An 11,341-nucleotide genomic window follows, 5' to 3' on the forward strand; every position below is an offset into this window, starting at 1 on the left:
GTGTGTGCTAATGAGCTCTGACCAATAAATTTATCAGTAGCCTACATGTATAAAAAAAAAATTAAGCTAACAAACAACAACAAAACTAATATAAAAAAAACTTGTGAGTGAAGATTTGAAATGTTCATGTTGTCTGTGTGTGTGTGTTTCAGGACCCATTCGGACTCGGCACTCCATACCAGCGCTATGGGTCAGATGGGTCAAATGGGTCAGATGCAAGGCAACGGCAGTAGTGCCAGCATTAGCCCCAGTGATCCTTATGGACCCCAGTCCACCACACCGCCCACCCACAAACGAAGTAAGACTAAAAACACTGAGGAAGAGAGTGTTTTGCCAGCTGACTGGAATTTATTTGATAATGGATAAAGGCTTAAGCCTGTGACTTCTCTTCGAACCTGCCCTTAGGCACGATAAGGTGAGAGGGCATGATAAGGGAAGAGTAGCAAGACAATAGGACAGCATACATGGCAACTTCTTCTTCTGCGTTCGACGGTTGTGTCTAGGGTCGTAGTTCCGCTGCTGTCGTGAACTGGAACGTCGCTTTCAGGTCTTCTGACGTTCCCCAGAGCTTGGTCTCCAGTGTAGCTCCTTCTGGCCAGATCTGGTTCCGCAGCAGAGTGAAGTTTGTGCATGTATTCAATACATGTTCTACTGTCTGGTCGGCCGCCCCACAATCGCACAATGCCGACTCTGCTACGCCGATCCTTTTCAGGTGCGCTTTAAAGCCGCAGTGCCCTGTACGCAGCCGGAAGATGGCAGTCTGCTCTGCACGGCTGAGGCGGTGGATGGGGTCTTGGTCTGGCTTGTAGCCTCCGTTTAGCCATGGCATCCTGTGACTTTGAGGAATAAAGCATAATGATACAAAATCGAATACCAACTCATGGACAGTACCATGTAACAGTGATAGACAGTAAGAGAGTGTGTCATCATTTTCTTGTGAATTGCTCTTGAGAAAGAGAGACCGTGAAACTATTATTTATTTATTTAATTGCACCAGTCATCTGCACTTTGATACATGTATACACACAAAGATGCACAAATACACACACAGATGCATGATGGAGGTGTTCACCCTTGCACACATACATTGGACAGTGAAGTTTTGGAACACGCATCACAAGTGGATGTCTGTAGATGTTCAAATTTAGGGTAAAAGTGTCTGATTGATTGGAGGTAAGAGGTACGTTGCTCACCTGTCACTTTTGTGTACTGTGGAACCCCCCTTTTAAGACCTCCACAAATCTGAGGAAATCAGGTCTTAAAAGGGGGGAGTCTTAAAACGGGGCTACATTTACATACATGTAGGTTATGAACAGAAAATCTGGGCGGGGATGTAGCTCAGTCGGTAGCGCGCTGGATTTGTATCCAGTTGGCCGCTGTCAGCGTGAGTTCGTCCCCACGTTCGGCGAGAGATTTATTTCTCAGAGTCAACTTTGTGTGCAGACTCTCCTCGGTGTCCGAACACCCTCGTGTGTACACGCAAGCACAAGACCAAGTGCGCACGAAAAACATCCTGTAATCCATGTCAGAGTTCGGTGGGTTATAGAAACACGAAAATACCCAGCATACTTCCTCCGAAAACGGCGTATGGCTGCCTAAATGGCGGGGTAAAAAACGGTCATACACGTAAAATTCCACTCGTGCAAAAACACGAGTGTACATGGGAGTTTCAGCCCACGAACGCAGAAGAAGAAGAAGAACAGAAAATCTGAAAAAACAGGGTCTTAAAAGGGGGGAGTCTTAAAACGGGGGTACATTTACATACATGTAGGTTATGAACAGAAAATCTGAAAAAACAGGGTCTTAAAAGGGGGGGTCTTAAAACGGGGGTACATTTACATACATGTAGGTTATGAACAGAAAATCTGGAAAAAAACAGGGTCTTAAAAGGGGGGAGTCTTAAAACGGGGGTACATTTACATACATGTAGGTTATGAACAGAAAATCTGAAAAAAACAGGGTCTTAAAAGGGGGGAGTCTTAAATTGGAGGGTCTAAGAAGGGGGGTTCCACTGTATCATTTTTACAGGGAGTGTGTGCATAAGCTTCATGTATTTCAGATATCATATATAACGAGGCCATTTGTGTGTCTCAGTTATGGAGATGGTGGGAGAGGACTCTCCAGAAAGCCTACAGCTGAAGGGTTACTGGGGCGACCCCAAGAAAATGGGGGCTGGGAGACCAAAGTCATGTGAAGTGCCAAACATCAAGTGAGTATTCCCTATGGATCTCTAATTCTCTGCCTGTTTTTGTCTGTGTCTGTGGTCTGTCTTGGGGTAATTTCTTTACCTGATGGCTGATGCAAACCGTCTGATGACAACTTAGGGTTTAGAAGTTCATTTATTCCCTCACCCAGTTCCCTATTCTTTGTCAGAGTTCGCCTGCAAGTTTTTGCGCTCATGAGATTTTGTTTCTGTTAGAGCAATGATTGGCTGAAACATTAATATTTTTGTTTAAAAGCTGAACTTTAAATTCTTGTGCTGTGCCATCTGTATTTGTGTCTACTCCAGCCCCTCCCCCCCCCCCCCCCACACACACACACACCTCAGTGTTAGAGTAACAGTTGTGTTTCGACTGAATTGACAATCCATCTCTGCCTGTTACAAATGCACCAATCTAGATGGAAAAGAAGCTTACTAGAGAGTGTTACAACATCTGTGTGTATCACAGCATTCCTCTGTGTTACAGCATCTCCCTGGATGGTGTGCTTGTACCATCTGTCTGTTATGTCATCCTTGTCTTCACATGACTGCATCTGAGTGTTTTCTACTCCTGTCTGTCTGTGTGTGTGTGTAAGTGTGAGAGAGAGACAGACATACATACGCACACACGCACATGCACACACACACCCCCCCACACCCCATGACTGAGCATGACATTTCTCCATTTCTCAGTGTAGTTTACAGCATCTCTCAGTGCGCTTTTCAGCATTTATGTCAGTATGTCTTACAACATGTCTCTGTGTGCCCTACAGCATCTTTCAGTGCGTCTTACGACATCTTTCAGCATTTATCTCTGTATGTCTTACAACATCTCTCAGTGAGCCCTACAGCATTTCTCAGTGTGTCTGACAGCATCCGTGTGTGTTTCAGCATCTACCCGTCACAAGAGCAGGACCCCATGGGCCCCCACATTCCCATCTCCAACAACACCGGCTCCCTGCCCGACCTGACCGTCATCCACTTCCCCTCCCCCCTCACCACCCCCCTGGACGCTGAGGACGGCAGTGGGGGAGGGGGGTACGGGGGCAGCAGCTCCCCCTCCAGTCTCAGCCCCACCTCCCCCCACCACATGGCTATGCCCCCGCCCAACAGTCAGCAGTCACCGGCCCAGCGACGGCGGCATGCGCAGGCGGTCCCTTCTCCGTTGGTGCTCAACAACACCAATCAGATGCGAGTTCCGCTCTCTCCTCCGGTGAGTGGTTTGAGGACAATTTTTGACAAGTCTTGTAAAGCAAAATTATTACATTTGGTTGTTCTGTGGAACTCACAGAATAAAACTGAATGTACAGCATGTTGGTTTCACCAAGATTAGTAAAACCATAGGTTGATCGCAGGCCAAGAAAGCGCTAAGACGGGTCACGCTAGTCTTGGCGAAGCATCGCTGCATGCAAACGTAGTACCCAATTAACCTATAAAAAAAAAATTTAAAAAATTGTGAGCACTTATTTAGAGTAAACATAATAGATCCATATATTTTTGGATTCAAATATTAATGAGAAATGTGATGCAATCATTTTTAATTCAATTTGGTTGAAAAATGAGGGGGTCCCTCAGTGTATGTGCTAAATATTTGTCAAGTTTCTTCCCTTTCTGTTTTATTCTTTTAAAGTCTCTTTCCTGAGCAAGTCTCTATCAGTGTATGTGATAAATATTTGTCAAGTTTCTTCCTTTTCTGTTTTATTCTTAACATTCTACAGGTGTCTGTTTTGGATATTTCTTTGTCTAACTGGAAACAGATATGAACAAAACCCCACCTGTGTTTGTGTAGGTCATGTTGTTTCTTAGAAATGCCTGTCACAGTGTCAGGCTATTTTTGCTTCGTATGTCTTTTTTTAGAGACTCCCTTTCATTGAACGCATGCGCGTGTGCGTGTGATGAAGTACATGTAGTCCTAAAACTTTTGAAGTTAGTATAGCGGCAGTGTGTGGGCAGTATCCCAATTTAGCCCCGTGCGAGCTTCACTGTAACACTGATTAAATCCCAAATGTTCGCTCTGCTTTCAGTATGTGACCTCACTTCCACGGGGCTAATTTGGGAGTATGCCAGTGATTGTTCATGATGCAGTCATTCGATGGTTTTGTTTAGTGATAGTCATGCAAGAGCTATGAGATGGAAAGTCCCTTGTTTTGTGACTTGTACGAACGTTCAATGTTAGCAGTGAGTGTTACCCTAGTCTGCGTTCTAGTAGTTGTTCAAGTTTAGCCAGAATTGTGAATTTCTGCTTTTGTCTGTGCAATTATTAAATGATTAAAGGTCGATGAAGCAAGTTCTTAAAAAAAACGGAAAACATTGTTTTGCTGTGAAAATTGAAATACTAACTGTTTAACCCCTGAAAAACAACTAGTGATTAATGTTATTGTTGATCCTGACAAGAGGAGGATCAAGAGGAATAAGAAAGACAACTAAAAGAAGAAGCAAAGAAAAAGTAAAAAAGAGAAAGTGAGAATAGACCAGAGCAATCTAACAACGCAGGGAGCTACAAGAAAAAAGAAGAAAAATTGTTTCACATTTTGGACTTTCTGACAGAAGTAAATTACTATAAATTTATACCGGCAAATTCAGATATCTGTCTGACCTAGTGTGTCTGAAACTTTGTTTGAATGTAACTGTGGCTTTCTTGTTTAATATTTTTGTTTGTTGCCTCTTTGTTTTTTCCCTGTGTCAGATTTGTATTAAAATGTTTTTTTTATTTTTGAGTAATTGCAAAATTGAAATGTAAACCTGAAAGCACTTTGACGGACCAGGATGCAGAATACTCATGTCATGATTCTGCCAATTAGTTGGGTGTTAACGATATTGATGGCATAAGTGATATCAATCTGGATATTGTCGATTTGGCGTGACTTTTGGCTGTCATAATTTTAGATGTGGGTTGTGTGTTGGGTAAAATATATATTGCAAGATATAGTGTACTTTTGTCATTTGTGTAAAATGTATCTGGCAAGACATTGTACTTTTGTCATTTACTCTGGTATTTCAGTGTAGTTTAATTTGTATGTATTAATACAATCACAGGTATGTTGATTGCATTCATTCAACTCTCTCTTGGTTGAAAAGAGAAAACTGTAGGCGTTAAAGATATGCATCCTGATCCGTCAGAGTAACTGTTGACAGGAGTTCTGTGGTTTTGTTTAATTTCTTTCAGCTTCTAGTGCAGTTACTTACTAGTGTGATGACTTGTGTCTTTTTGTTTGTAAATTTTTTTGTTTTCCTTATTTTGTGCGTGTTGTGAGTGGCCCGCCATTTTTGGTTTGTGCAACTAGGTGGACCCCAGTAGCTTGCCTCTGGATCCCCGCATCGCCCAACAGTACATGTTGCACATGCACCAACAGCGACAGCGGTCCCCCCACCACCACCATCACCACCACCACCCGTCCCACCACCACCCCCGCCAACCGCAGCAGCACCCTGGTGCCAAGACTGGCATGGGAAAGGCCAGCGCCACGATAGGGCTGGGCCAGGGTGGCGGTATAGGGGTGGGGGTGGGGTCAGGGGGTGGCCAAGCAGCAACAGGGGCAGGGCAGGTGCAGGTGGGTTCTCCTCCCACTGGCCTCTCCCCCCAAGGACTCCCACAGGTGCAAATTACAGCCTGTGATCCCTCCGAGCAGCAGGTGGGTGTCCGCCCGTGAAGCGTTAACACTACGTTAGGTTTCTCAATCTCATTCGTCACTTCTCTTTTGTCTGTCTTGGATTTTCATCAGCACCTGTGATGATTATTTTGATGATATAGACACCACTCCCCAACACAATCCCTCTTCCAACCTCTTTTTCTGAACTAACTTATTCAGCAATTTTTTTAAGCCAGAAGCACTTCTGATGACCTCGCTAAATCTTGAGTTTGATTTTCCGCCTCCAGGATTGAATTGAAAGTTTGAATGTATTTTGAGAGCAGATGAGGAGGGGAATGGGGTCACAGGTTTCTGAAGTTCAACAAAGAATAAAGTAATTGATTGCTTGAGTTCTGAGGTTAAGTTCTTGTGAGCATTCATTTAAGGTCTTTAGGCAGTCGATCACAGCCAATGTTACCTGTGAGTTTTACGTGCATATTTGAAGTCCTTCAGAGGTTCCGTTATGTCCCTCATTTTAAGAAACAAGCATTCTTCCTATTGTTTGCACTTGTGTTGTGCTAGACTGGAATATTGATGCTGTTCTGTTGACTGTGGTTATTTTGTAGTCCGTATTCTGTAGTTCCGATGTCTTGTTGATGGCTGCAATGTTTGATGTGCGCCCATGCATGTTCCCCTTGACTCTGTTGCTTGCTTGTCACAAAAATAACAAGCAGGTCAGCTTTTTCTGTTGGAAGTTTGTGAAATGCTGCATAAGTTCATATGTTGTTGATGTTACAGGGGAGGGGAGGGTGTCTAAAAACCTTTCCCAACCTTTTGAATTCTAGAAATAATATCAGAGAATTTATAGATCTACAAAGAATGAATTATATCTGTGAAGGTTTATGCTCCCGGTCATCGCTTTTTGGTGTGTTCATTAAACCTGTTTTGCTTGATCTTAAGTTTCATTGCATACAAAGTTTGTGAAGCGATGGAATTGCTGTTACAGGTAAAAAGGTAAATCTATGGTAATATAGAAGTTGTCTCAGAGCCCCCTCCCCATCCCCCTCTTGAATATCTGCGTAGTCCTAATTTTATTTTCACAGGAAATCTTCTTTACACTAGTCAAGTTACTGTTAGGATAAATACCTCTTATTTACGGATGAAACAGATTCTGACAGTCTTGACGACTGAATTAGCCCAGCTGTTCGCAGATTATTACAGTGATTACTTCAGTGTCCAGAAATAGCAATTTCATGGACTAAATTTGAGCAGATAATTTTGTTGTTGTTGAGAAACGACAAAACAGTGTGACTGTCTTTATGACTGACAGTGAATGGAAGTGGTTGTGTGGATGTTGGTGTGCCTGTCTTTATGACTGACAGTGAATGGAAGTGGTTGTGTGGATGTTGGTGTGCCTGTCTTTATGACTGACAGTGAATGGAAGTGGTTGTGTGGATGTTGGTGTGCCTGTCTTTATGACTGACAGTGAATGGAAGTGGTTGTGTGGATGTTGGTGTGCCTGTCTTTATGACTGACAGTGAATGTAAGTGGTTGTGTGGATGTTGGTGTGCCTGTCTTTATGACTGACAGTGAATGTAAGTGGTTGTGTGGATGTTGGTGTGCCTGTGTGTGCATGCATGTGCATAGACATAATTTCTATTGTGAATTATTCACTAAACAAATTCGCTTTTCTCCTCCACAGCCTTCCATGACACAGTACCGCAACAGCGTATCGGAGGCGGGCTGCCAGTCGCCCACCTCCCCCCACTCGGCTCCCTCCTACTCCCCGGCCCAGTCGCCGGGCTTACCCCCTGCCAACAATCTCAGCACCTCCCCGTTCGCTGAGGCCTACTACCTGCAGCAGCAGCAGCAACAGCAGCAGCAGCAGCAGACCAGCGCTCTGCAGCATCAGTTTGAACAGTTCAACATGGTGAGATGGGTCCCAGTATTGTTGCCTTTTTTGTGCTGTCATTAATTTTATTCATGCAGTACGGTGGACATTAATTTTGGTGAAAGTTTACTTTGTTCTTTGACTGTGTAACATTAATATTTGTGTTGTGATTGCTGACGGATGACCCTCGGACCTTTTTTTATGGGAAATTTCTGTTCTTGTGAATATTTGTTCCTAGTGAGGTAAAAAGTGAAATTACAGTTAGGTGACATTTCACTCATTTTTTCATTTCAATAGTTTTGCTGTGCTGTCACGCAGGACAACGTTCCGACATCGACAATGGAGTCTCAGATGGTGCAGAATAACGGGATGATGAGTCCCAGCCACCTGATGGGCTCCAACCCTGCCCTCAACTTCTCCCAGGTGGTCATGCAGGGGCTGGGCAGCAGCATCGACTTTCAGCACCAATCCCCTCACCACCAGCAACAGCAGCAGCAGCAACAGCAGCACCAGCAGCAACAACACCAACAGCAACAACAGCAACAACAATCTGCTCAACAACAACATCAACAGCAACAACAGCAGCAACAACAGCAACAAAACCAACAACACCAGCAGTTACAGCAGCAGCAGCAGCCCCCGCCCAACTTTTTCCACGCAACAGACCTGCAGCTGGCCCAGATGGGCATGTACATGAACTCGATGGGTTTCTCCGGCCAGTCCCAGTCGAACAACTCTGGCAACAACAAGATTCCCGATATCGTACTTACAGGTGGGTAGCTCCAGGAACCATATAAGATGTCTGGTGGGTTGTTGACAGACCAGCTTTTTGGTTGGTCTGAGGGGAGCATATATATCGTCTTCTGATTAATCTTTATCGACCCAGGCTCGAGGCCTTCAGTGTGTTGTGATGATGATGTTAAACATGTTACAAGTGTGTTAGGCTGGTGCTTAGTTTTGTTTGTTTATTTAAAGCCACTTTGTTCCAATGCTTGTGGTTATTTGTTTGTAGTTTTGGTTTCTCTTTAAACTTTCAGTTCGTTTGTCTTGGGAATTCTGCACATAAGTTGACCTGGGAGATCAGAAAAATCTCAACCCTTAAACCACCAGGTGAGGCCAGGATTCAAACGATCAACCTTACGCTTGGGAGACCATGATGCCATTGACCCGTTTAATTAGGGTCGTTAAAGGTGTCCTTAGTAAAAAGTTGGTCTGTAAGTATCGACTCCAATAACTGACCCTGTGTTTTTGTGCAGGTGCAGATGATCCCCTGGGTCGCATGCAGGTGGACTTTGCCAAGGAGTTGGGCAACGCCATCACAGGGATGCCTGATGGCTTTGACACAGACTTTCTGTCCAATGACGAGGCCTTCAAGGCGGACTTGTGCCCGCTGGACTTTGACGGACTGCAGATGTTGACAGATCCTAACATGGTGACGGACCCTGCCACTGAGGACACGTTCAAACTCGATCGGTTATAAGCTGGTGAAGAAGAGCTTGGCTTGTGAACATGGCAGGTATGAGTGACTGGTACGTGATTCTGTGACTGTGGCAGAAGTGTCAGTCTAGGAGTGTTCAAGGACGGTTGAAGCAGGATCACTGAAGTTCCAACAGAACGTTTCACCATGTGACAGCTCCATTCTTAACAAAACTTCCACTGACTGAGTCTATCGGACCTAGCTTCTGGCAACTTTGAATGTTAAAACTTTCTTTATTCGGTCGCATCCTCCCTGCACGGCGTTATCGTTGCTATTATTCGTGTGTACTAAGGATGTGAGCTAAAACATAACAAAATAGTGAACAAGAGAAGAGAAATGTTAGAGCACTGACTCTTAATTTGCAGTAGCTGGGCAGATCACTGTGTGAATGACAGGTACAGCCCTTGAGGTGTTGACTAAGACATCTCGCATCAGAGAGGTGTTTTCTTCAAAGGGCACGTGACATCGGGCACCAGTCCAACCACAGTTCTCACAGAAATCAACATGATTATTTGATCACAGGTCCGTGTAGCTAAAGAGACATTCTTGGGGTGAACTTGTGTAAATTCACAGGTGGTTGGATGTGTCCCGAATGCAGAGACTAGGAACAATATTTCTGTGGCTTTTTCTCTTCGGAGTATGGAACTGTGCGCTTTGTTTAAGGGAGAGACAGACAGATGAGTTGGCATGACATTATCATAGCAGAGAGCATTATTAATATTTTAGTCTCTTTTTTTGTCTCTTGCCTTTGTTGTGGTATAAATTTAAGACATACCTTTTATAATAGCTGTAATGAGAGCATCAGTACTTCCTGTAAAGAAGTATATTATATCTAGGTTGATAGGATTTAGAATTAATACTGTGTGTGTAGGTAGTTTAGCACATGTCACCATAAAGAGAAAGGGTTTAAAGAAATAAAGAGTTTTGTTATGACCATCTGTCTGATGAAACTCAATGTTGTGAATAAAAAAAGTACATTTTTGCTACTGTCCGACCTACCATCTAGAAATTGTAGAATAGAAAGAAGATGGATTTATGGTAATGCCTGTGATACTTTTAGTTTTATCTTGGGGAAAATGGTGGATTTCTGCCTACTCTTGTCACTGCCTTGGTGTGTTTTTACATTTAGTCAAGTTTTGACTAAATGTTTTAACATAGAGGGGGAATCGAGACGAGGGTCGTGGTGTATGTGTGTGTGTCTGTGTGTGTGTCTGTGTGTGTGTGTAGAGCGATTCAGACTAAACTACTGGACCGATCTTTATGAAATTTGACATGAGAGTTCCTGGGTATGATATCCCCGAACGTTTTTTTTCATTTTTTTGATAAATGTCTTTGATGACGTCATATCCGGCTTTTCGTGAAAGTTGAGGCGGCACTGTCACGCCCTCATTTTTCAACCAAATTGGTTGAAATTTTGGTCAAGTAATCTTCGACGAAGCCCGGGGTTCGGTATTGCATTTCAGCTTGGTGGCTTAAAAATTAATTAATGACTTTGGTCATTAAAATCTGAAAATTGTAAAAAAAAATAAAAATTTATAAAACGATCCAAATTTACGTTTATCTTATTTTCCATCATTTGCTGATTCCAAAAACATATAAATATGTTATATTCGGATTAAAAACAAGCTCTGAAATTAAATATATAAAATTATTATCAAGATTTTTTTTCGAAATCAATTTAAAAACACTTTCATCTTAATCCTTGTCGGTTCCTGATTCCAAAAATATATAGATATGATATGTTTGGATTAAAAACACGCTCAGAAAGTTAAAACGAACAGAGGTACAGAAAAGCGTGCTATGCAGCATAGCGTAACCACTACCCCGCTCTTCTTGTCAATTTCACTGCCAATGCTGTGAGCGGTGGACCACGAGTATACGGTCTCGCTGCGTTGCATTGCGTTCAGTTTCATTCTGTGAGTTCGACAGCTACTTGACTAAATATTGTATTTTCGCCTTACGCGACTTGTTACAATTTTCAGATTTTTAATGACTAAAGTCATTAATTAATTTTTAAGCCACCAAGCTGAAATGCAATACCGAAGTCCGGGCTTCGTCGAAGATTACTTGACCAAAATGTCAACCAATTTGGTTGAAAAATGAGGGCGTGACAGTGCCGCCTCAACTTTCACGAAAAGCCGGATATGACGTCATCAAAGACATTTATCAAAAAAATGAAAAAAACGTTCGGGGATTTCATACCC

General features: G+C 43.1%; 1 protein-coding gene across 1 annotated transcript; it reads left to right on the forward strand.

Moving 5' to 3' along the window:
* Positions 1-91: 91 nt before the first annotated feature.
* LOC138956553 (CREB-regulated transcription coactivator 1-like) lies at positions 92-11,085 on the forward strand. Its single transcript, XM_070327886.1, has 8 exons — positions 92-298; positions 2,095-2,209; positions 3,092-3,504; positions 3,990-3,994; positions 5,485-5,832; positions 7,472-7,699; positions 7,958-8,432; positions 8,917-11,085. The coding sequence occupies exons 1-8, from the start codon at positions 121-123 to the stop codon at positions 9,138-9,140; spliced, it is 1,986 nt and encodes a 661-aa protein (XP_070183987.1). The 5' UTR covers positions 92-120; the 3' UTR covers positions 9,141-11,085.
* Positions 11,086-11,341: the final 256 nt, after the last annotated feature.

Source organism: Littorina saxatilis, unplaced genomic scaffold (assembly GCF_037325665.1).
Source record: "Littorina saxatilis isolate snail1 unplaced genomic scaffold, US_GU_Lsax_2.0 scaffold_2475, whole genome shotgun sequence".
NCBI classification, from domain to species: Eukaryota; Metazoa; Mollusca; class Gastropoda; order Littorinimorpha; family Littorinidae; genus Littorina; species Littorina saxatilis.

What these genes read in the sequence shown, in the direction of transcription:
- LOC138956553 (XM_070327886.1), top strand. Translation starts at nt 121, where the DNA reads ATGTTCATGTTGTCTGTGTGTGTGTGTTTCAGGACCCATTCGGACTCG. An exon ending in ACCGCCCACCCACAAACGAA is followed by an intron (nt 299 to 2,094) that starts GTAAGACTAAAA and finishes TGTGTGTCTCAG; the next exon opens with TTATGGAGATGGTGGGAGAG. An exon ending in TGTGAAGTGCCAAACATCAA is followed by an intron (nt 2,210 to 3,091) that starts GTGAGTATTCCC and finishes TGTGTGTTTCAG; the next exon opens with CATCTACCCGTCACAAGAGC.